This window comes from Phocoena sinus, chromosome 7 (genome assembly GCF_008692025.1).
Source record: "Phocoena sinus isolate mPhoSin1 chromosome 7, mPhoSin1.pri, whole genome shotgun sequence".
NCBI classification, from domain to species: domain Eukaryota; kingdom Metazoa; phylum Chordata; class Mammalia; order Artiodactyla; family Phocoenidae; genus Phocoena; species Phocoena sinus.
The window spans coordinates 115,219,687-115,246,654 of NC_045769.1; the positions used below are offsets into that span (position 1 = coordinate 115,219,687).

The window sequence follows — 26,968 nt, forward strand, 5'->3', positions numbered from 1 at the left end:
CTTCTGTTTCCCTCATTTGTTAAGAGTTTTCTTTTTAGAAAACTGTGACTATTACATCAAAAAAAAAAAAAAGAAAGAACGAAATGTACAGTCTAGAGAGGAAGAATAAAGTCACACAGAAATCAGAACCCTGCGTCGGGTGCTGGGACGCTGCAGAAGCAGGAGGCTAGACTGTGTGGTCCCCACTGGAGCCCCACGCACCGGGGGCACAAGCGTGTGTGGATCAGTAATGACTGGGAAGGAAAGGGTGTCTGCGGGTGTCGTGACGCCGGCCAGAGCCTTGGGCGCTGCAGGTCACTGAACAGGGGAGCAACGTGAAGACAGTCATCGGAAGTGAGTCAGTCCTGCGTTGGCCCGGGCAGTGGGCCATGGAGGAGAGAGCAGAGGGGCGGAACATAAACGATTCACCTGCAGGATGAGCTGAGGGTGAGCCGTGAAGGTGGACAGGGGGATGGCCTCGTGGAAGAGCGATTAGCACGACTGTGTGGCCAGATGAGATGGGGCGGGGCGAGGCGGGGGGGAAAGAGGTAAAAGCAGTGCAGGCGTGCAGACCCAGAAGAGAAAACTGAGAATGGTGGAGGTGGGGAGACTGGGAAGCATTTTTTCGTTGTTAAAATTAAAAATTGGGGTAAACAACAAGGTCCTACTGTAGAACACAGGGAACTATATTCAATATCCTGTGATAAAATATAATGGAAAAGAATATGAAAAAGAATGTATATATATATGTATAAGTGAATCACTTCTGTACAGCAGAAATTAACACAACATTGTAAATCAGCTATGCTTCAAAAAAATTTCTTTAAGTAAAAAAAATTAAAAATTGGGGTTTTAACCAGAAACTATCACATGACAGAGGAAACTCCAGTGGGGGGTGGCTACTGTCCCCACTTCACGTTTGAGGACACCAGGGCACGAGGGCTCAGAGGGCTCTTCCCGGGTCCCAGATCTGAGTTGGAGCTGGGACCAGAGCTCTGGCGTCTGACTGGCTGTCTTCTTACAAGGGGAGGGGAGGGGGCCAGGAACCCACCCAGGGACCCACCCTGAGGACCTGCAGACAGGGGCATGGGCAGCAGAGGGGAAGAACAAAGGAGACCAAGAGGAGAAATCGGAGGTGTGGGAAGCAGGGGCCCATATACAAGGCTGTTAATTTCAAGGGAAACATTAATTACAAGTTGATGCCTGACTTGTGGATATGTCGTAAGAAAAAACACCCCAAAAGGTAAGCAAATTAAAAGCTATTAAAAATCTCTTGGTAAAAGGATTTCTATAAAATTGTTTATATGCTTAAAAAATAAGCATATAAAGAGCTGCTGATAATTAGATTCCAAATAAAGAAAGTTACTTACTTCTTCCAGGTCGCGTACAACCCGTTTCGGGTGAACTTCTGTCTTGAGTCGCTGGAATTCGTCATCCAGAACAGGATCTCCTCTATCTAGCTGGGGTTTTCAATCATCAAAAATGTTAAAATGGAATACAAAGGCACACAACTGTATTTCTCTTTGAAACTGGTAGAAACCCATTAAGCCATTGGTCAAAGGCATGTGATCCCTTCCCTTTCCTGGGTGGTGGAAGTTGGGGGTCTGTCCCTTCCGTGGAGAGGTGCCCCCGCCGCCTGCTCCCTGGCCCCCGAGCAATCTCCCCTACCCCGGAGCCACTGGCACTGCCTGGTCGCTCCCAGGAAGGCCGCCGGGCTTGGCCCCGTGTCTCCCCACACCTGCCTCCACGGCAAGAGGGCCGTGTACCTGCACACATGTGTTAGCTTTTGCCTCTCTGTGGTTTTTATTATTTTTGTGTTAGGTAACTTCTAAAACTAGCTTGGCTTTCAGGTATGCTGTTCACAAACATTTTTATAGACTAAATTGGAAGAAATCCGACCAAAACATTAACACCCTACTCGAAAATGAGAGGATCTACTGGAGAGAAGGGGGAACTATACTCAATATTTTGTAATAACCTCTAAGGGAAAAGAATCTGAAAAAGAATAGATGTGTGTGTGTGTGTGTGTGTGTGTGTAACTGAATCACTGAGCTGTATACCTGAAACTAACACAATATTGTAAATCAACTCTACTGCAATCAAAGAAAACAAGAAATAACAGATGTCTATGATTGTCACCAGGGTGGTGAGCTGTCCAGTCTGATTTGCACGCAGCAGGAGGTGGAGTTTGAGACGGGGGACCTTAGGTTCAAACTACAGATTCCATGGGGAGAGACCCAGACCTCCATGACGACTAAAAGTCAAATAAAATAGAGGGAATTTAAAGAAGGGATTGGCAAATGCGTTGTTAGACGAAAGAGGAGGGAAACTTCTTGTACCTCTATTTAGACTCTACTCATTTACGATGAACATTCAGAATGTATGGCTGTCTCCCTTGAGCAAGAAGCCGCCGCCCCCGAGGGTCTGGGCCACGCGGTTCCCGTGCCCACTTGCTCTGCACCTTCCCTCCCTCTCGCTTTTGCTCGGTTTCCTGCCACAGGGCTCGGCCTCCAGCTTTGGTCTGGACTTGGCTCTGGCTTCGCTCCTGGTCACGGTCTCTGGGTCTCTCTTACCTTTGTGCTCTGCAGCTCATGTCCAGCATTCCAATCCGAACCAGAGCCATTCCCTGCCTCTAAGTTGGGCGCCTTTCTCCTCTTTACTACTTTTCAAACTTATACCGTGTCTTCTAGGAAGCTTTCCAGCTAGATGAGTCCCCTGCTAGCTGGACTCTGAAGCCCCACGCTGCTTAGCAGAGGTCTCGGTGACAGTTACAGGCAGCCTCGATTTACAGTTAACCATGGGCTGGTTATCAGCCTCCCGTCCCAACTTAATTGTAAGGTTTTCTCTCCTTATATGACATCTTGCATACAGCAGGAATTAACAATATTTAGAGAAATAAATGACATCGAATTAGCAGTGATCCTGACCTTGTATTTGTTGTTTACTCTCTGCCGCTCCTCAATAAGGTCTTTTTTAAGTTTAAGGGACATGTGATCTTTACCGAGGTGTACCTGCCTGGGGAGAAAAAAACCAGCTTCCAGAACCCATCAGAATACCATAGTCGACTTCAGGATGGAGTGTCTTAGCCATATTGCACAGCTGAAGAGGGAGGACACACCGTGGGGCAGAGAAGCTGCAGAGACCACAGCAACACAACTCGGGTGAATAATGTGTTCCACAAGACGAAGCTCAGCTTCCAGTGACACACACTAAAATATTTATGAATAAAGAAACCTGGATGCTCAACCCCAGTCACCATTAGGGAAATGCAAATCAAAAGCACAGTGATGGACCACTACTGCACACCCCCTTGGGTGGCTGTGATGATTCATGATCATGATGGTGACAACAATCAGAACGAAGGGAAATAACAGGAATGCCAAGGAGGGGGAGAAACTGGAAGCTTCGCACGTCGTGGGCGGGAATGTAAACTGCTGCAGCCGCGTAGAGCACAGCTTGGCCGTTCTCAAAAAGGTAAACATACAACGACCATACGACCCAGCGATTCCTCTCTTACGCATACACCCAAGCGTCCTGAAAAGATAAGCTCACACATGGGCTTCCCTGGTGGCGCAGCGGTTGAGAGTCCGCCTGCCGATGCAGGGGACACGGGTTCGTGCCCCGGTCCGGGAGGATCCCACATGCCGCGGAGCGGCTGGGCCGGTGAGCCATGGCCGCTGAGCCTGCGCGTCCGGAGCCTGTGCTCCGCAACGGGAGAGGCCACAACAGTGAGGGGCCCGCGTACCGCAAAAAAAAAAAAAAAAAAAAAAAAAAAAAGGAAAGATAAACTCACACAAAAACCTGTATATAAATGTTCGTAGCGGCATTATTTAAAACAGCCAAGAGGTGGAAACCACCCGTGTCCATCAACTGATGAATGAATAAACACAACGTAGTACGTCCATAAAATAGGGTCTCATTCAGCCATGAAAACGAATGAAGTCCTGACAGGTGCTGCGACGTGGATGGAGCTTGAAAACACGAATGGTGAAAGAAGCCAGTTACCAAAGGCCGTGTGTTCTACGATTGAATTCATGTGAAATAAGGGGCAATGTCACAGAGACAGAAAGCGGATTAGTGGTCGCCAGGGGCTGGGGAAAGAGGACGGGGCGTGACTGTTTCACGCTTACGACAGCTTCCTTTCTGGAGGGATGCAAATGTTCTGGAAATAAGTGTGACACTCGCACAACACCGTGAACGTGCTAAGAACTTCCGGCTTGTACACGTTAAAACGGTTCATCTTATGGGATGTGAATTTCATCACACGTAAAACACCTCTGGTATGTAATGTACCCATCATGGAGTCTGATATGTGTTCAAAGTATATAGTAGCAGAGTTCCCTGGCGGTCCAGTGGTTAGGATTCTCGGCTTTCACCGCCGAGGGCCTGGGTTCGATCCCTGGTTGGGGAGCTAAGATCCCGAAAGCTGCACGGCGTGGCCAAAAAAAAAAAAAAGAACAAAACAAGGATACAGTAGCTGTGGTTTTTAAAGTTCTGGAGAACTGTCTTAGATTAAATGAAACTAAAGACATATGAAAACTACACACAAATTGTATGATCTTTGATTGGACCTTCGATTCCCCACTTTAAAACCCAAAACCCCCTGGTATAAGAGTCATTACTGGGACAACAAGGTAAATCTGCATATAGGCTGATTGTTTGGTGCTTCATCGATGGTAAACCTCTTGGAAGTGATTATGGTGATGGTGGAGAATGTCCCTGCTTTTAGCAGCTACATGCTAAAGCCTTTAGGGGCGAGGGTTCATGGCACCTGTACCTGCAACTTGCTTTCAAAGGGCTCAGGGGGATAAAAGGTGTGCCTGCACCTGTGCATTTGTGCACGTGTGCACGTGCATGGTGTTAACCGCTGACCCTACATCAGTGTGTGTGCCTCTCACTGGCAGGGTTAAAATCTTTTAACAAAAAAGTAGGGAGAAAGTATTAAGTGAACAACACATGATCAAAAGTAAATTTAGGGGGCTTCCCTGGTGGCGCAGTGGTTGAGAGTCCGCCTGCCGATGCAGGGGACACGGGTTTGAGCCCTGGTCCAGGAAGATCCCACATGCCGCAGATCAACTAAGTCCATGCGCCACAACTACTGAGCCCGCGCACCTGGAGCCTGTGCTCTGCAACAAGAGAAGCCACCACAATGAGAAGCCCACGCACCGCAGCGAAGACCCAACACAGCCCAAAACAAATAAATAGATAGATAAATAGATAAATAAATAAATAAACAAAACTTAGGATGTGATTTTGAGTCTGTTACAAAGAATCATAGGTGGAAGGGAAAACACAAGGGTTAACAGTGGTCACCGTACTAACAGTGATTTTTTTTTCCTCTTCTACACTCAAAAAAAAAATCTTCAAGTTTCTACAATGACAACGTGTCCACTTTTTTTACAACAGGGAAAGAGTATTTTTTAAAAATGGTCCTGGGTAACCTGGCATACGCCCTGTCCAACTGAGGCCAGACCCCGAGTACACAGGCTCACACAGGATTCTGTGAATTCACAGAAGGGGCTGTTTCTCCTGAGGGGGTGGCAGGGTGGGGACACCTGGGCTGGCCCCAGAGCTCAGGGTGCGTGGCCTGTCTGGGCAGCATGTGGGCTCTTAGTTCCCCGACCAGGGATGGGACCCATACCCTCTGCAGTGGAAGCCCAGAGTCTTAACCACTGGACCGCCAGGGAAGTTCCTCCAGGAGTCTCTTTTTGAACTCAGTTTAAGAGTTTCTAAAGTTACTTCAGCTGAATCTGTACACGTAGATATACCTGGTGTGATCTGGTAAAAATTTGTAAAAAGGTTCCATTTCGTTTGCAGGAGCACAAAGAAGAAGCCTCGCATCTGAGTTTGAAAACTTCCACCGGCAGCCTCCCCGAGCCCAGCCTGCACTGCCGGGATCCCCGGATGGCCTCTGGGGCACACAGCCCAGGACACAGGGGGCTCGGGGTGGGGTGAGAGGTGACGGGGCAAGACCCGGGGTGCCTGTCACCCAGATCGGTCCTGAGCAAGGGGGGTGCACTCTGGCTCTGCCACTGGTCATGCTTAGGAAACAGCATGGTTTGGTCACATTAGTTTATTCCCAATAGAAACTTCACTCTGAAACAGAAGGTCCATTAAAGGGGAGAGAATAATCAAAATTTTCAAAGGGCATAAAAAGGTATTACATTTCATTGTGTCTCATGTCTCATGGATTACCAAAAACACCGTCACTTGATGCAAATAATTGTGCAATATTTACCACTTAAGGTGATTTTTGAGCTCTTCGTAAGTGTTCTGTCTGACTTTCTGTTCAAAGAGTGCTTCCTTCATCTGTCTTGTTTTTGAAACCTCAGTGCCTTGGTCCAAAACTGAGGGAGGGAGCAAACACGATTATACCAGTGATCAAATCAGAATCATTGGCTGAGAGAAAAACACATTTCTAATGGCAAAACAAAACAGCCATCTAACTGAATTTTGCTGCTGCTTCACATTCTGCCCAGGGGCTGATTTACGGAGGATCAACTGCTTACCTTCTCTGAATTCTTTAATCTTCAATTTTCCTGGTTCTTGATTTAGAACAGTTGCCACAGCAAATGGATTCGATAAATCTACTGGAAATCTCAAGTTCTGATATTCGATTTCCTGAGACCAAACCAGGAGGGAAAAGTCATTATTTGCCTTCTCTGTCATTCCTTCCATCGTGGTTCACATAACGCCCACTTTACCTTAATCTTGGGAGGCTTTGCCTTTGCTGGCAATCGGTGAAAATGTACATGTGTCCTTGCCTTTTCTGGAGGAACAACTACTTTCCTAGAAAGAGTATTTAATCTTTCAAATTCTTCTAACCTAGAGTTGAAAACAGATTATTAAATTAGTATGTAATGCAACTACTCAAGGCTCCTAATTTTAGTTCTTTCCAATAATACCATGACTTAGAGTCCATTAAATATCAATACTATATCTAAACTAAAAATCAATCTGAGTGCTAAAACAGTGGTTTACTAAAATAAATGCAAGGTCAGGATAACAGAGCATAATCGTATACAAACAGCTGTTCGATGGCTGTTTTCCTTATGTTCTCAAAGAACATAACAAGTGGAAAAGAGGACATGCTGAAAAATGCTCTCAGCGTCCAGAATAATTCATTTCTGAGCTGTTGGATTTCCACAGCTAAATTTACTTACCACATTTAAAAACTCTTACATTGATTTATGTTCCTAGTAAAAGAATAACTTTTCCCACTGTTTGTAGCAAGATCTTTAAAAAAAAAAGTGATTCAGGTTAATGTTTGAGATCTTTTCTGTGAATGAAAACTGCTTTAAACATAGGCAGGTATAGACAGGGCTGCTTCCATGTCTGCAGAAGCTGCTTATTTATCATGAGATGTAGTAGAACCACATATGTTTATAAATGCTACCCATGAAAGCATTTTCTTAAGCAAGAATGTGTGAACACGTGTTTGGTGGGATGACACGTGTCCATGACGTTACAGAGGTAAGATGAGAGATTGCGACCATTCATGCATTCTGACATGCCAGGTGCATTGGCCTAGCGCCTACTGACCCGGCCCCACTGCACAACACGGGCCATAGGCCTGCGATCCCAAACTTAACGTGGCCTGTGTGAGAGTCCTGAAAGGTCACGGCACGGGAGAACCTGTCCACACTGACTGACGCGCTGTGAGGTGCAGGGACAAGTGAGCTGTGGCCCGGCACCTGCATCTCAACAGAGCTCTGATACCACCTCTGCCGTAAATATCTGGGAAACAACCCCAAATTTCTGAGGGTGTTAAAAACCAGTCTCCTAAAGCAACCATACTCCAATGAAAATTAACAGCAACAGCAAAAACCCAGTCTCCTTAGGAAGTCTAATTGCTAGTGTTAAGGATGGAAATGAGAAAACGAGAAACCAAAGAGTTATGTGGAATTGGCAGTGCCAAAGTCAGGGCATACGTGAGTGCATCCATCACGTACCCAACTCTGAAACAAAAAAGCAACCTATGTCACCTTCAGAACACACTGCAGCTGGGTCACTTTTCACCTTCCTGGTGGAATGTCTGTTCTAGCCCCACCTGCAGCCTGGGGAGACACAGTCCTGGAAAGCATCAAGAGTGCTCTAAACAAGACGTTAAACTCCAGTTGGGAAACCAAAACATCAGTTAGGAAAGGTCTGCTCCCGCTCTTGTACGGAGCCTGGGCCGCGCAATGCGCCATTGTATGTACGAACACGCCTGTGGAAGTCAAGGTCAAAGAGGGGCAAGTCAACGTCCCACTCAGGCGATGCCGTTAAGGAGGCAGTTTGTGTGTCACAGCACGTGACCCGAGCTGGCCAGTGGCATTCTGCTCGGCCAGTAACTGACACCAGAAGAATGAGCACTGCTTTTCAGTTACATCCAACGCCACTTCTTCATCGGCTGACTCATTTTAGTTCTACTGTGGGAACTTCCAAGATTTGGGTTCAGCGAGCCACACGAAGAGTCTATAGTTGACTTGAGCTCCTTTGGCTCTTTAGAAAAAGAATAATAACATAAATACATAATAAACCGTGGAGTTAGTTCTTATTTTGATACTAGGTTGTCACTCCACTTTATTTAATAGGCCTAATGATGTTACTGTGTGATGTGTACCTGTGCATGGAGGGGAGAGGAGAAAATCAAACTTTTTCTTTATCGTTTTCAAAATATTTGTAGGGGTTTTCCAAGGTTGGGGTTTATACTGTGAAATTTTCCTTTCCTCAGTCATCTCTTCCCCTCTTGCCAGAAGCAACTACGGCTACAAGTGCAGAGCTATCCTCTGCATTGCTGTTGCATCTTAAGTGTATTTTATGAAGGTTCATCGTTTAAATAAGTTTTTAAAACTGACATAGAATTGATAGAAAATAGTATATTAGTTTCAGGCATAGTAAGTACGCTGTTGATGGCATTCTGCTACAAGAAAGAAACACAGAATGGAAGGAAGGAAGACCTGGGGTTTTGAAAAAGTTTGAAGAATACACAGAAGCCCCCCAAGGCAGCCGTACTTTAAAGCCATGTTGGGGTAGCACGTGCCGGTGAAGACACACTCGTATGGTTGAGAGTTGAACTGGGCAATCCACAGCTGCACTTTTATCTGTGCGATCCCACACTGAAAGGGGGTAAATGTCACTGTCACATCCATCTTCCCGTTCGCTGGTATTATTCCTGGGAGGAAAGACATGAGAAAACGTGATGCGTTCTCTTCCTGCCAAGTCCCAGCAAAGAGGCTGACACACACACACACACACCCCACACATACCATACACACACACACCATACACACACACACCCCCCCACACACACCCCACCCCCCCACACACTATACACACACACACCATACACACACACACACACACCATACACACACACCCCACACCCCCCCACACACCATACACACACACCCCACACACACACACCCCACACACACACCATACACACACACACTATACACACACACCACACACACCACACCATACACACACACCCCACACACACCATACACACACACACACCACACACACACCCCCCACACCCCCCACCACACACACACTATACACACACACCACACACACACACCCAACACCCCCCCCACATACACACACCCCCCACACACCCCCCCACACACCACACACACCCCACACACACCCCCACACACACCACACACACCCCACACACACACCACACACACACACACCATATACACACACACCCCACACACACCATACACACCACACACACCACACATACACACCATACACACACACACACCATACACACACACACACACACACTATACACACACACCACACACACCACACCATACACACACACACCATACACACATCCCACTATACACACACACACACACAACCCCCACCACACACACACAACATACACACACACACACACACACACACACACACCATATACACACACACCACACCACACACACACATACATTCTCCCCGTGAGAAGCATCAGTGTTTCTATTATCTTTATATAGTCTTTTCATTAAATACACGTGAATCAACTGCTGCATGTTTACACTGATCTTATTTATCCAACTACTACCTTAGTTCTTTATAATAATAACTCGATTGTGGCAGTTATATAAACATATACCTACCAATCAGCGTTACTGACTCAGAAGTGAATTCCCAGAGCCGTAATCTTTAAGCTAATTCCCACATGTCAATGTTCAGGCTGTAAGCCACAAGGAAAAGCAAGGAACACACATAAAAGCTCACGTCCAAATTATTCAGTTCCCTATATTTTTGTGTAATTTGATTCTCTGCTTTCAAATCTTCAAGATGGATGACTGTTCTCTCCAAAGTCAGATATCACACGATGTTTATTTCTCCTTTGTATCTCTGGTGCCAGCAGGCTTGGAACCCAGTAAGTGTTCAAAAAACATGGAAAGGAAAATAAAAGGCAGGGAGGGAGGGAGGATCCATGCCCTAAGTGTGAGAGGGGCTAATGTTTCCGACTTCCACTGAAGGCTCTCTGGTTTGCTTTCTAGGTGGTTCCCTCTGTCCGGTGCATCGGGCCTTCCTATGGCCCCTGCAGAGGCCTTGTACCCCCTCATAAATGCCTGGCACCCCCCTTCCCATCCATGGCCTCTGAATCATGGTCCACCCTCTGCCTTTCTCTCTGTGCCAACCGCACAGCCCTTTCCTTCAGCCATCCAAGCATTCACTGAGCACTGCTGGGTGCCAGGCACTCTTTTAGGCATTTGAGATACAGCAGTAAACAAAGCAAAGTCCCAGAGTTCCCAGAGTTTACATGCTAGTCGGGATAGCAAACAAAAAGAAATAAGCAAGTAAAGATAAAGTCACGGCATGAGTACAGAGCAGGCCTTGGGGAGGCAAGTGAAGCACAAGGAGCTGTCTGAGCGCCGGGGACATCAGGCTCAGGTGAAGAGGAGAGCGGCCTCTGCTCCAATCCCCAGACACGGGCTCCTGCACCCCAGGGCCTTGGCATCGCCGTTCCCCGGCCTGGAAAGCCCTTCCTCCAAGTCTTCTTTCAGCTGCTGATTCCCACCCCTGAAACCATCTCTCTGCCATCTGCCTCCCCTACTAAGTCTCACAAAAGCAAGTGCCTGCTCGTTACAGGTGTTCCCAGCTCCATAAATAAAACTTCAAAGCCTGCGTCAGTCTATGTGTTACAGCACCACCCCCAGGAGCCTCCACCCCCGATACTCCATCACCCTGCGATCCCCGGGTGCCACCCCAGCTGTCACCCTGCTCTGGTTACCAGTCGCCCAACTAGACTGCAAGCCCCTAAGGCAGACACCAGGCCCCAGAGCTCTTTTATCTTCCCAGATCCCAGGCACGGTGCTTCAGAAAACTACAGAAAACCCTAAAGACTCCGCCAAAAACACCTGCTAGAATTAATTTAAAAAGTCAGTAAAGTTGCAGGATACAAATCAATATAGAAAAATCACTTGTGTTTCTATACACCAACAACAAACCATCAGAAAGTGAAATTAAGAAAACAATCCCACTGGGGACTTCGCTGGTGGCACAGTGGTTAAGAATCCGCCTGCCAATGCAGGGAACACCGGTTTGATCCCTGGTCTGGGAGGATCCCACATGCCGCAGAGCAGCTGGGCCCGTGAGCCACAACTACTGAGCCTGCGTTCTGGAGCCCACGAGCCACAACTACTGAGCCCGCGAGCCACAATTGCTGAAGCCCGCTAGCCCCTGCGCCCATGCTCCACAACAAGAGAAGCCACCGCAATGAGAAGCCCACACACCGCAATGAAGAGTAGCCCCCGCTCGCCGCAACTAGAGAAAGCCCGCGCACAGCAACGAAGACCCAACACAGCCAAAAATAAAATAAAAATTAAAAACAAAACCCCCCGGGCTTCCCTGGTGGCGCAGTGGTTGAGTCCGCCTGCCGATGCAGGGGACACGGGTTCGTGCCCTGGTCGGGGAAGATCCCACGTGCCGCGGAGCGGCTGGGCCCGTGAGCCATGGCTGCTGAGCCTGCGCGTCCGGAGCCTGTGTTCCGCAACGGGAGAGGCCACAGCAGTGAGAGGCCCGCGTACCGCAAAAAAAAAAAAAACAAAACCCCCCAAAAAATCTCATTTACAATAGCAACACAAAGAATAAAATACCTAGGAATAAATTTTTTCCAGTTTTATTGAGAAATAATTGACATACATTTCTGTATAAGTTTAAGGTACACAGCATGATGGTTTGATTTACATATTTGTGAAACGATGACCACAACAGGTTTAATTAATGTTTATTATCTCAAATAGATACAATAAAAAGAAAAGAAAAAATTCTTCTTGTGATGAGGCATAAATTTAACCAAGGAAGTGAAAGACCTGTACACTATAAGACATTGATGAAAGAAATTGAAGAAGACACAAATAAATGGAAAGATATTCCATGTTCATGGATTGGAAGAATTAATATTGTTAAAATGTCCATGCTATCCAAAGAGATATACAAATTCAATGCAACCTTATCAGACTTCTAACGGTACTTTTCATAGAAATAGAACAAACAATTCTAAAATTTGTATGGAATCACAAAAGACTCAGAGTAGCTAAAACGATCTTGGGATAGAACGGAGCTAAAGCATCATGCTTTGTGATTTCAAATCCTATCACAAAGCTATAGTAATCAAAATAGAATGATATTGACATATAAATAGATTCATGGAAAAGAATAGAGAGCCCAGGAATAAACCCATGCATACGTGGTCAATTAATTGGCAACAAAGGATCCCAGAACATACGCAGGGGAAAGGACAGTCTCTTCAATAAATAGTGTTGGGAAAACTTAACAGCTACATGTAAGAGAACAAAACTGAACCACTATCTTATACCACATACAAAAGTGAATGTGGGAAGCAGATTACTTAGGAGTTTGGGATTGACATGTACACACTACTATATATAAAACAGACAACCAACAAGGACCTACTGTATAGCACAGGGAACTCTACTCAATAGTTTGTAATAACCTATAAGGGAAAATAATCTAAAAAAGAATATATATATGAATGTATAACTGAATCACTTTGCTGTACACCCTACCTTAACACAACATTGTAAATCAACTATATTTCAATAAAAATTTAAAACATTAAAAAACATGATTTCAAAGTGAATTAAAGACTTGAATGTAAGACTTGACCATAAGACTCCTAGAACAAAACACAGAAAAAAGCTCCCTGACACTGGTCTTGGCAATGATTTTGGGGATTTGACACCAAAAGCAAAAGCAACAAAAGCAAAAATAAACAAGTGAGACTACATCAAATTCAAAAGCTTCTGCACAGTAAAGGAAACCATCAACAAAATGAAAAGGCAACCTATGGAATGGAAGGAAATATGTGCAAACTACATATCCAGTAAGGCATTAATACCCCAGATATACAAGGATCTCATATAACTCAGTAGCAGAAAAACCCAAATAACCCAATTTTTTTCCATGAGCAAAGGACCTGAATAAACATTTTTCCAAAGAAGATATACAAATGGCCAACAGGTATGTGTTCAACAACACTAATCATCAGGGAAATGCAAATAAAAAACACAATGAGATATCACCTCACACCTGTTAGAATGGCTATTATCGAAAAGAAGAGATAACAAATCCTGGTGAGGGTGTGGAGAAAAGGGAGCCCTGTGCACTGTTGGAAATACAAGCTGGCACATCCACTACAGAGAACAGTATGGAGGTTCCTCAGAATGTTAAAAAAAAATAGAACTACCATATGGTCCAGCAATCCTACCTCTGGGTATATATGCAAAGGAAATGAAATCATTATTTTGAAGAGAGAGCTGTACTCCTATGTTCATTGCAGCATTATTCACAATATCCAAGGTATGAAAACAATTTGTGTCCATCAACAGTTGAATGGAAAAGAAGATGTGGTACATATATACAATGGAATATTATTCAGCCTTAAAAAAGAAGGAAACCCCGCTATTTACGACAATATGTATGAACCTGGAGGGCATTACGCTGAGTAAAATAAGCCAGACAGAGACAAAGACCGCATGGTATCGCTTATATGCATATCTAAAAGAAAAAAGCCCAATTCTTAGAAACAGAGAGTAGAAAAGTGATTTCCAGGGGCTGAGGGGTGAGGGAAAAAGGAGAGGTTGGTAAAAGGGTGTAGACTTCCAACTGCAGGACGAATAAGGTCTGAGGGCCTAATGTAAAACATGGTGACTATAGTTGGTAACATCGTACTGTATAATTGAAATTTGCTAAGAGTAGAGTAGAACTTAAATGTTTCACCAAAAAAAAAAAAAGTAACTATGTGATGTGATGGATATATTAACTAATTAACTCAATGAAGGAATCCTTTCACAATGTGTACGTATGTCAAATCATCACATTGTACACTTTAAAAAGATAACAATTTTATGTGTCAACTATACCTCAAAAAATAAGAAAAAAATACAAAATAAAAACAAAACGATTTTAGGATTCACAGCAGATCACAGTGGGCAGATATTTAAATCTGAAACCTAAACGTCGAGAGACAGAAACTGGGAAGCAGAAATCAGTTCAGGTGGAGATTTCACTCTCAGAGGTCCTGAGCATCTTTGGGATCTATATCCTTTGGGGCGTGCAAAGACAGATGGTCTACGCCACCTGTGAGACAAATTCCTTAGACCATTCACTAAGATTCTGAAGGCTTGGAAAGAAATAATATTCCCATTTTATTTGAACATGAATTAAAGGTGACTACAAAACCAAGGATGTACCAAGAGTCAAAACTAGAATTAGAATGGATTAACTTCTGATTTCAAGTTTTGACTCTGGGAGAAATTTACCTGGGCATTATTATAAATTATCTGCATGACACAAATTATCCCAAACTGTTTTTACTCCCAAATTTCCGGTTCCAATTCACATTATGTCAGACATGTAAAGTCTGTTACTCTTACACATTTGAAAATAACATATTCAAATGTGGCTTATTCTTTTCCATAACTTGAGAGCTACGTTCCAAATCATCTTCGATCTGAGAACTCTGGCAACTTGAGAATTAATTCTCCTTACCTGATGTTGGCTCAACAGTAAAGGCTTGATGAGACTGAACCAAAGCAACATGAAACTCGAAATCTACAGGACAACTGCATTGCAAAGGAATCACATAGCTTTTGCTGCAAAAAGAAAAGAAAAATGGAAAATATTATTTTTCTTTATAACTAGATCTTTTGGTATCAAGGAAAAGAAACTCAGGTTATGTAATAAACAATCACAACCATGAGGACAGCCAACACTCATACAGTAATTCCCGGGTGACGGCTAGCTGATAGTAAACTAGGCTAATCCTGTCAGGTGGTAAGATGATTTCTCCACTGACAGAAGAGGAAACCAAGGCGCAGCGCAGGTTTCTGCTCTGTCCAAGGGGACACAGCTGGTTTGCGGCAGAACCAGGATTCAGTGCAGGTCCACCGTCCCGACAACAGCTCTGTCGGCCACCTGTCGAGTCGGGCAGCTTTAACCTACGGGTGCTCAGTCACAGGGAAAGGGCGTCTCTGCCACACAACGGGCCCCGGGGAGCCTGGGGACGCTGCAGAAGCAGGCGTCATGGACAGCCTGGGAAGGCGTGGCCCCTGCAGAGCCTGGAACTGGCCCGTGTTGAAGAAACCACACGGTGGCTTTCGTTGGCCGAAATATGCTAGAGGCTATTCGGTTAGAAGCTGCAAACCAGCAGAGGAGCTGGAGAGAAATGCTCTCACGGGAACAAGGCCACCCGCTCTCCTTAGAGAGCCCTGCGCTTCCCCTGACGGCCCCTCCTTCTACGGGGCGCGCCGGGCGGCCCACGTGTGCGGGACGCGTTTGCAGGAGAACAGAGCCCTCCAGGCGTTCGGTGGCATCCCGAGCGCGGCTGGGGCAGGTCACCCCGGCCCGTCCGGCAGCTCCTCCCTCTCCGGGGCTGCGTGCTCCCTTCCGCACGCCCAAAGCGCCCGCCCTCGCGTGCGGCCGCTCTGCCCCTCGCGCCCGGCTCCGACTCCGGGAGAGCGAGATCGATCGCAGGGGGTTTGGGCAGCTCTCGTGCTGCCGCCGAGCTGGCTGTGGGCTTTCACATCGCGGCCCACTCCCTCAGCGGCCAGCGCCCGTGTGCCTGGGAGCTCCAAGCTTCATTGAAGGCACAGCCGAGTCGACTGGCTTCCCCTGCACAGCCTCAGCCAAGCCCCCGAGTCCCGCACAGAGGAGCCCAACGAGGATTTGTTGGAGCAAAGTGAAATCACCCTTCGTCAGCAGGACTTTGGGGGATACAGTATAGTGCAAACATGGTTTGAAAAACGATGCCAAGAGCATTTTTATTTGGCTTTAAACATTTCTGAAATATTCCAAATATAAAGAAAAATATTGAGAAGAATAAATAAAGATCCCTTTATCCACTACCAACCTCTATCAAATCTTCTGCTTTGGGTAAATCAATGTCATATTCGTAAAGAAATAAAACACTGCGGAACAGCTGAAGCTCCCTGTCCCCCTGTCTCGGGGCCTCTGATCCTTCCTGCCTTCCCGGGGGTGACCTCACCTGGATGCACCATCAATCCCACAGATTTTTATACTATCACCACATACGTATGTACCCATAAAATGTATAATATTTACTATTTGTTTTCAACAATATCGTGCTAAAACGTGCTGGGTTTGCCCAGCACTCTGCTTTTGAGGTTGACCCATGAGGTTGACCCATGAGGTTCTGTTGGTTCGTTTTCACCAGTGACGAGTAGTCCATTGCACGACGACATCACCCTTGTTTCTCTACTCTCATGCTGAAAGCGTTTAGGCTGTTTGCACCGTTTCGCTACTGCAATGTGGTGGGGACAGTCCTTGGGTGGGACTCCTTATGCATCTGGACCAGAGCTGCTCTAGCTATAACCAAGAAATGGAATTACTGGTTAGCAGTAAAGTGAAAATATCAGCTTTACTATATACGGCCAAAACACCCTCCAAAGCACTTGGACGAATTTATCCTTCCACAAGCAGCATCTGATGACCAGCACAGCGTTCTCAGACATTTTAACTTCTTCCAACCTGATGGGGGTGAAATGGTATCTCATTTTATTTTCATTTTCATTTCTTTGAGGTTGAGCTTCTGCTCATGGGTACCCATTTGGGTTCCCTCTCCTATGAACTGCCTGTGCATATTCTTTGCCCATTTTTCTATTGGGTTGTTCTGTTCTCTTATTAATTTGGAAATTCTAGATATTCATTTTGTCAATTACATCCATTGATATAAATTCTAGATAAGGGTCATTATACAGAGTAATCACTTCAGCCAACAGTGAGATGAATACTTCATAGTTTGTTTTGTTTTGTTTTGTCTTACCAAACTCATAGACTCTGTCCTAAATCAGGCTCTACTAGAAGTATCAGTTCATCCATCTTAACACTCTGAGATGCTTTCTAATTCTGAAATACAGGGTACATAAAAGTCGTTACATTTTCAAGGCAATTCAACCTAACACTCAGGCCCCACTGAGCATCAGGTCCTTTACAGCACTGGGTAGATAAAACTAACATTACAAATTACACATGCCTCTCAAGATGTAAGCAGCTTTGGGTAATGGTCAACGTGAAGCATGAAACTGCCCAAACCTGGTCCCTGAAGATCAGGCCAGTGACCCCCAGGCCACCTGGGGTACGTGGCCCTCCAGTTGGTACCCCCAGGGGTCTGCTCAGAGCTGCCCCAGCAGCTGCTCAGGGTTCTCCTGCTAGAAGCTGAACGTTTGCATTTTCCTGAACTCAAACAAACAAAAACTGCTAGGGCTTTTTATGTATGCCTAATCTGTAGCTAATTTCAGAGCTCTGATAATTCCCATAGAAAAAGTGTCAGAGTGTGTGTTTAATGATGATTACATGAAGCCAAGTTCCTGATGCATTAACCAGTTGGAAAAATAAACAGTTCCTTAAGGGCGCAAAATTCCAAGGGCCTTGATTCAGAAAGAGACACAGCAGTGCAAGGAATGCAAATTCAGTGGAAGCACTGACCTTTGCTGTCATTGCTGCTGTTCACATTACGGATGTCAAATTAGTGTGGCTGGCTTCACTTCATCATAAATCAAGGACAGTCTAGATTAATTTGGGTCAAGAGCAATTTTGGCAAATATGAAGTTTAGTATTTTTAGAAGTTTTCCATGTGTCAAGAAACAGAATACCGCTAAATTCTGGGGGAACTTAAAAATTATCAACTAAATCCCCATTGCTAAATACAATTAAAACCGATCTGCAGTGAAGAAACGTGAATAAATATACATATCTTATGCCTATTAATCTTCAGATGCAAATAGGAGCCTGAATTAAGAGTTCTTCCATAACTTACAGAAAGCAGTCAATTAAAATAGTAAAGCAGATAGAAGTTAGTCCTTTTGGAGGTAATGACAACTTTTATCCCTGATACTTTATGTGGTTTTTTTTTTGGCCACACTGCGAGGCATGAGGAACTTCTCCAACCAGGGATCGAAGCTGTGCCCCCTGAAGTGGAAGTGCAGAGTCTTAACCACTGGACCACCAGGGAAGTCCCCTGCTACTTTAGTATTTAAACATTTAACCAAACATGCTAAGGCTATGTATAAAAATATATTAAGTATTTTTAAAGAATTATTCCCTATTTTTAGTAAAATCCAACCCACACCTTTTAAATACTAGACTTATATATTATGATCATGTACAAACTCTGTGCCTATTAGAAGAAAAGAGTATAAATTTGCCTCACAGAAAGTAAATATTATAAAATAACATAAACTCAAGTTTCTTTCTTGTCCCTTCTCTAAATAAATGCAAGTAGAGGGCCAGACACCACAGTAATTTCTAGTAAATTATATAACATTTGTTTTTACTTTACTCTGATCTTATTTTATCATTTACCCTAAAATCTAACATTGTGTTTGTCTCAGGAGTAATCAAGGTTTTTCTGAGAGAATGAATCATCTTGTGAACTTATTGTATATAACATAAAACCAAATTTCCTCCCTAATTAAAAAGTCTCAATGTTTAGACAGTGGAATGAGTGAACCATCTTGCCATCAATAGCGCTGGATTCCCTTTTGGAGAATTATGGTAATAACTGATAATGTAAGTGAGCAGGACACCCCCCCACTCACGTCCTCTACCTGCTTCTTTGCTGTAGAAAACCTGTAGCCTCCTAGGCCTTCCCTGAGTTCCAAAGAGTAAATTTAATAAGAGAAGTGAGAAAATGCAGAAAGGAAGGAAAAGCGTCAAGCAAGACAAAACAATAATAGTTTAGCCATTATACAATCTCAAGGATCTTTAGTTCCTCCTCAAGGGCTGTAGAGAATATTCTGAGCCATGTCCTTTGAGCTGTTTTGCAGATACTGAAACCCCCGCCAGGTGGGAGAGGTTAACTGCACACTGCCCACAAGCACGTAGACCCCAGACCCACTGGAACTGGAAGGTTGATGACGCTGACTCCAAATCACCTCACCACCAGCCAAGCAGAATGCCCACGAGCTGATCACACACCCCACAACCCCCCTCCCTCACTCTGTCTTTAAAAAAACTTTCCCTGAAAGCTTCCAAGGAGTTTGGCCCTTTTAAGCACTAGCTGCCTGGACTCCTTGCTTGGCACCTGCAATAAATGCTGCACTTTCCTTCACCATGACCTGGTGTCTGTAGATTGGCTTTGCTGCACATGGGTGAGCAGATCCAAGCTTGGTTCGATAACAATAATAAGCATGACAAATGCTAACTATTACAAGATGCTGGATTCAGACAGCACAATAAATTAATCATTAGCTATTACACATGTACAAAACTTTGAGAGAAACACCATCAAGAAAAAGGGAAGCCTTCCCACAGAGACATATGTATAATTTAAACTATAACGTAGACTATAACATGTCAGTTTAGCAGGACTTCTCCTTTGTCAACTACTCACTGATACAGGAACCATTTATAGATCAGAAGATGTGGACAGCAATGATGTTTGTGTGACATCCATTCCCTACCAAATGTACAGAAGACTCATGGGAAAATCAAATCTGAGCAAGCTTTGGAACTACATATTATGGCAGTTTAAAAACACATCTATTGGGACTTCCCTGGTGGTCCAGCAGTTAAGAGTCTGTGCTCTCAATGCAGGGGACCCGGGTTCAATCCCTGGTCAGGGAACTAGATCCTGCATGCCACAACTAAGAGCCCACACGTGGCAATTAAGACCCAGCACAGCCAAATAAATAAATATTAAAAAACAAACAAAAAACAACAAAAAAGTCTATGAACTCTTCAACATTTCTTCTATTGAGAGGTTTCCTTCCCTGGAATCTGGGCTCTCTGGCCACTCAGCTACTAGAATGCAGTGGAATGATGCCATACTGCTTTCTAAAGGCCACGCCTGGGAAACTGCTATCTCTCACTCCTCCTGGATACTCACCTCGCTGCCATGCCCTCAGGAAGCCCAAGCAGCCTGTGGAGAGGCCCATGTGGAGAGAACTGAGTCTCCCGCCCTCCACCCAGCTGAGCCCAGAAAATGGCCAGCGTGTGAGTGGACCATCTCAGGAAGTGGATGTCTGAGCCCCCAGCTAACTCTGCAAGAAGCAAAGCAGCCTTCTACATCAGGCCATATTCAAATAGTAGATCCAGGAGCAAAACAAACAACTGCTGTTACTCTAAGCCACTACTTGTAGGGTGTTTTGTTACACAGCAGTAAGGAAAAAACGGACCCAAACAGCATTCTCTCTTTCTCATCTCATTTCTCCTTTAGTGAATGATTACCTTACCCCATTTCTGGTTGGAATAATAATTTGCCAATTTTTAAAGTCTTTTTTCTCTTTTTGGTAGTAGCCCTTCATATGTCCCAGTCACACTGTGCTTGCCCCTCAGCTAACCCTCTTAACAACGCTGTGAGGTGAGTACTATTACTATGCCCATTTCATGGACAAATAAACTGATCTGTGGGGCCATCCAAGGACACACAGTTAATAAGAGATGAGGTGGAAATTAAAGCCAGGACCCCAGGACCCTTAACTGCGATACTATACCTCTCTTCTCGGTCTCTAATAGCAACCAAGAGCTAAGAACATCTCACTGTTAGCACTGCCGTCTTCTTCCCTATTGACTTTCTCTTTAAAACCGATCCCTCAATTTAAAACTCTATTAAGGATTGGTTCAAGATGGAGGAGTAGGAGGACGTACTCTCACTCCCTCTTGCGAGACCACCAGAATCACAACTAACTGCTGAATAGTCATTGACAGGAAGACACTGGAACTCACCTAAAAAGATACCCCGCATCCAAAGACAAAGGAGAAGCCACAATGGGATGATAGAAGGGGTGCAATCACAATAAAATCAAATCCCATTACTGCTGGGTGGGTGACTCATAGGCTGGAGAACACTTATACCACAGAAGTCCACCCACTGGAGTGAAGGTTCTGAGCCCCACGTCAGGCTTCCCAACCTGGGGGTCCGGCAACGGGAGGAGGAATTCCTAGAGAATCAGACTTTGAAGGCTAGCGGGATTTGATTGCAGGACTTTGACAGGACTGGGGGAAACAGAGACTCCACTCTTGGAGGGCACACACAAAGTAGTGTGTGGATCGGGACCCAGGGGAAGGAGCAGTGACACCAGGGGAGACTGAACCAGGCCTACCTGCTAGTGTTGGAGGGTCTCCTGCAGAGGTGGGGAGTGGCTGTGGCTCACTGTGGGGACAAGGACACTGGCAGCAGAAGTTCTGGAAAGTACTCCTTGGCGTGAGCCCTCCCAGAGTCCACCATTAGCCCCACCAAAGAGCCCAGGTAGGCTCCAGTGTTGGGTCCCCTCAGGCCAAACAACCAACAGGGAGGGAACCCAGCCCCACCCATCAGCAGACAAGTGGATTAGAGTTTTACTGAGCTCTGCCCACCAGAGCAACAGCCAGCTCTACCCACCACCAGTCCCTCCCATCAGGAAACTTGCACAAGCCTCTTAGATAGCCTCATCCACTAGAGGGCAGACAGCAGAAGCAAGAAGAACTACAATCCTGCAGCCTGTGGAACAAAACCCACATTCACAGAAAGACAGACAAGATGAAAAGGCAGATGTACCAGATGAAGGAACAAGATAAAACCCCAGAAAAACAACTAAATGAAGTGGAGATAGGCAACCTTGCACCAGATGAAGGAACAAGATAAAACCTCAGAAAAACAACTAAATGAAGTGGAAATAGGCAACCTTCCAGAAAAAGAATGAAGAATAATAATGATAGTGAAGATGATCCAGGACTCTGGAAAAAGAATGGAGGCAAAGATCGAGAAGATGCAAGAAATGTATAACAAAGACCTAGAAGAATTAAAGAACAAACAAACAGAGATGAACAATACAATAACTGAAATGAAAACTACACTAGGAGGAATCAATAGCAGAATAACTGAGGCAGAAGAACGGATAAGTGACCTGGAAGACAGAATGGTGGAATTCACTGTTGAAGAACAGAATAAAGAACAAAGAATGAAAAGAAATGAAGACAGCCTAAGAGACCTCTGGGACAACATTAAATGCAACAACATTCACATTATAGGGGTCCCAGAAGGAGAAGAAAGAGAGAAAGGACCTCAGAAAATATTTGAAGAGATTATAGTCAAAAACTCCCCTAACATGGGAAAGGAAATAGCCACCAAAGTTCAGGAAGCTCAGAGAGTCCCATACAGGATAAACCCAAGGAGAAACACAACAAGACACATAGTAATCAAACTGGAAAAAATTAAAGACAAAGAAAAATTATTGAAAGCAGAAAGGGAAAAAAGACAAATAACCAAATAACATACAAGGGAACGCCCATAAGGTTAACAGCTGATTTCTCAGCAGAAACTCTACAAGTCAGAAGGGAGTGGCATAACATATTTAAAGTGATGAAAGGGAAGAACGTACAATCAAGATTACTCTAACTGGCAAGGATCTCATTCAGATTCTATGGAGAGATCAAAAGCTTTACAGACAAGCAAAAGCTGAGAGAACTCAGCACCACCAAACCAGCTTTACAACAAATGCTAAAGGAATTTCTCTAAGTGGGAAACACAAGAGAAGAAAAGGACCTACAAAAACAAACCCAAAACAATCAAGAAAATGGTAATAGAAACATACATATCAATAATTACCTTAAACATGAACGTATTAAATGCTCCAACCAAAAGGCACAGGCTCACTAAATGGATACAAAAAAAGACCCATATATATGCTGTCTACAAGGGATCCACTTCAGATCTAGGGACACATACAGACTGAAAGTGAGGGGATGGAAAAAGATATTCCATGCAAATGGAAATCAAAAGAAAGCTGGAGTAGCAATACTCGTATTAGATAAAATAGACTTCAAAATGAATAATGTTGCCAGAGACAAGGAAGGGCACTACATAATGATCAAGGGATCGATCCAAGAAGAAGATACAACAATTGTAAATATATATGCACCCAACATAGAAGCACCTTAATACATAAGGCAACTGCTAATAGCTATAAAAGAGGAAATCAACAGTAACACAATAATAGTGGGGACTTTAATACCTCACTTACACCAATGGACAGATCATCCAAACAGAAAATTAAGAAGGAAACACAAGCTTTAAATGACACAATAGACCAGATAGATTTAATTGATATTTATAGGACATTCCATCCAAAAACCACAGATTACACTTTCTTCTCAAGTGCGCATGAAACATTCACCAGGATAGATCACATCTTGGGGAACAGATCAAGCCTCAGTAAAGAAAGAAGAAAATTGAAATTATATCAGGCAACTTTTCCGACCACAACGCTATGAGATTAGAAATCAATTACAGGGAACAAAACATAAAAAACACAAACACATGAGGCTAAACAATACATTACTAAATGACCAAGAGATCACTGAAGAAATCAAAGAGGAAATGAAAAAATACCTAGAGACAAATGACAATGAAAACACGACGATCCGAAACCTATGGGATGCAGCAAAAGCAGTTCTAAGAGAGAAGTTTATAACAATACAATCCTACCTCAAGAAAGAACAAACATCTCAAATAAACAACCTAACCTTACACCTAAAGGAACTAGAGACGGAAGAACAAACAAAACCCAAAGTTAGTAGAAGGAAAGAAGTCATAAAGATCAGAGCAGAAATAAATGAAATAGAAACAAAGAAAACAATAGCAAAGATCAATAAAACTAAGAGCTGGTTCTTTAAGAAGATAAACAAAATTGATAAACCATTAGCCAGACTCTTCAAGAAAAAGAGGGAGAGGACTCAAATCAATGAAACTAGAAATGAAAAAGGAGTTATAATAGACACTGCATAAATACAAAACATCATAAGAGACTACTACAAGCAATGCTATGCCAATAAAATGGACACCTGGAAGAAATGGACAAATTCTTAGAAAGGTAAAACTTTCCGAGACTGAACCAGGAAGAAATAGAAAATATGTACAGACCAATCACAAGTAACAAAATTGAAACTGTGACTAAAAATCTTCCAACAAACAAAAGTCCAGGACCAGATGGCTTCACAGGTGAATTCTATCAAACATTTAGAGAACAGATAACACCCATCCTTCTCAGAGTCTTCCAAAAAATTGCAGAGGAAGGAACACTCCCAAACTCATTCTATGAGGCCACCGTCACACTGATCCCAAAACCAGACAAAGATACTACAAAAAAAAAAAAAATTACAAACCAATACCACTGATGAATACAGATGCAAAAATCCTCAACAAAATACTAGCAAACAGACTCCAACAACACATTAAAAGGATCATACACCATGTTCAAGTGGGATTTATCCCAGGGATGCAAGGATTCTTCAACATACACAAATCAATCAATGTGATACACCGTATTAGCAAATTGAAGAGGAAAAACCATATGATCATCTCAATAGATGCAGAAAAAGCTTTTGGCAAAATTCAACACCCATTTATGATAAAAACTCTCCAGAAAGTGGGCACAGAGGAAACCTACCTCAACATAATAAAGGCCATATACAACAAACCCACAGCAAACATCATTCTCAATGTTGAAAAACTGAAAGCATTTCCTCTAAGATCAGGAATAAGACAAGGATGTCCACTCTCACCACTCTTATTCAACATAGTTTTGGAAGTCCTAGCCACAGCAATCAGAGAAGAAAAAGAAATAAAAGGAATACAAATTGGAAAAGAAGAAGTAAAACTGTCAGTGTTTGCAGATGACATGATACTATACATACAGAATCCTAAAATTGCCACCAGAAAACTACTAGAGCTAATCAATGAATTTGGTAAAGTTGCAGGATACAAAATTAATGCACAGAAATCTCTTGCATTCCTATACACTAATGATGAAAAATCTGAAAGAGAAATTAAGGAAACACTCCCATTTACCATCGCAACAAAAAGAATAAAATACCTAGGAATAAACCTACCTATGGAGACAAAAGACCTGTATGCAGGAAACTATAAGACACTGATGAAAGAAATTAAAGATGATACCAACAGATGGAGAGATATACCATGTTCTTGGATTGGAAGAATCAATATTGTGAAAATGACTATACTACCCAAAGCAATCTACAGATTCAATGCAATCCCTATCAAATTACCAATGGCATTTTTTTACAGAACTAGAAGAAAAAAATCTTAAAATTTGTTTGGAGACACAACAGACCCCGAATAGCCAAAGCGGTCTTGAGGGAAAAAAACGGAGCTGGAGGAATCAGACTCCCTGACTTCAGACTATACTACAAAGCAACAGGAATCAAGACAATATGGTACTGGCACAAAAACAGAAATATAGATCAATGGAACAGGATAGAAAGCCCAGAGATAAACCCACACCCTATGGTCAACTAATCTATGACAAAGGAGGCAAGGATATACAACGGAGAAAAGACAGTCTCTTCAATAAGTGGTGCTGGGAAAACTGGACAGCTACATATAAAAGAAAGAAATTAGAACACTCCCTAACACCATACACAAAAATAAACTCAAAATGGATTAGAGACCTAAATGTAAGACCGGACACTATAAAACTCTTAGAGGAAAACATAGGAAGAACACTCTTTAACATAAATCACAGCAAGATCTTTTTTTTTTTTTTTAAGACATCTTTATTGGGGTATAATTGCTTTACAATGGTGTGTTAGTTTCTGCTTTATAACAAAGTGAATCAGCTATACATATACATATGTTCCCATATGTCTTCCCAGCAAGATCTTTTTTGATCCACCTCCTAGAGTAATGGAAATAAAAATAAAAAATAGGACCTAATGAAACAAAAGCTTTTTCAAAGCAAAGGAAACTACAAACAAGATGAAAAGACAACCCTCAGAATGGGAGAAAATATTTGCAAACGAATCAATGGACAAAGGATTAATCTCCAAAATATATAAACAGCTGTTGCAGCTCAATATTAAAAAAACAAACAACCCAATCGAAAAACGGGCAGAAGATCTAAATAGACATTTCTTCCAAGAAGATATCCAGATGGCCAAGAAGCAAATGAAAAGCTGCCCAACATCACTAATTATTAGAGAAATGCAATCAAAACTACAGTGAGGTATCACCTTACACCAGTTAGAATGGGCATCATCAGAAAATCTACAAACAGCAAATGCTGGAGAGGGTGTGGAGAAAAGGGAACCCTCTTGCACTGTTGGTAGAAATGTAAATTGATTCAGCCACTATGGAGAACAGTATAGAGCTTCCTTAAAAAACTAAAAATAGAATTACCATATGACCCAGCAATCCCACTACTGGGCATATACCCAGAGAAAACCATAATTCAAAAAGACACATGCACCCCAATGTTCACTGCAGTACTATTTAAATAGCCAGGTCATGGAAGCAACCTAAATGCCCATCGACAGAAGAATGGATAAAGAAGATGTGGTACATATATACAATGGAATATTACTCAGCCATAAAAAGGAACAAAATTGAGTCATTTGTAGAGATGTGGATGGATCTAGAGACTGTCATACAGAGTGAAGTAAGTCAGAAAGAGAAAAACAAATATCGTATATTAATTCACATATGTGGAATCTAGAA

The 26,968-nt window shown here is 43.4% G+C and overlaps 1 protein-coding gene across 1 annotated transcript in view; it reads right to left on the bottom strand.

Moving 5' to 3' along the window:
* The window catches only part of CFAP221 (cilia and flagella associated protein 221), an 83,633-nt gene that overhangs the window by 30,340 nt on the left and 26,325 nt on the right, over window positions 1-26,968 (bottom strand). The window contains exons 7-13 of the mRNA XM_032638637.1: window positions 15,007-15,110; window positions 8,977-9,136; window positions 6,684-6,804; window positions 6,489-6,600; window positions 6,218-6,326; window positions 2,907-2,994; window positions 1,350-1,439 (exon numbers count right to left, since the gene is read on the bottom strand). Coding sequence (XP_032494528.1) covers window positions 1,350-1,439; window positions 2,907-2,994; window positions 6,218-6,326; window positions 6,489-6,600; window positions 6,684-6,804; window positions 8,977-9,136; window positions 15,007-15,110 — 784 coding nt within the window. The remainder of the gene's footprint in view (window positions 1-1,349; window positions 1,440-2,906; window positions 2,995-6,217; window positions 6,327-6,488; window positions 6,601-6,683; window positions 6,805-8,976; window positions 9,137-15,006; window positions 15,111-26,968) is intronic.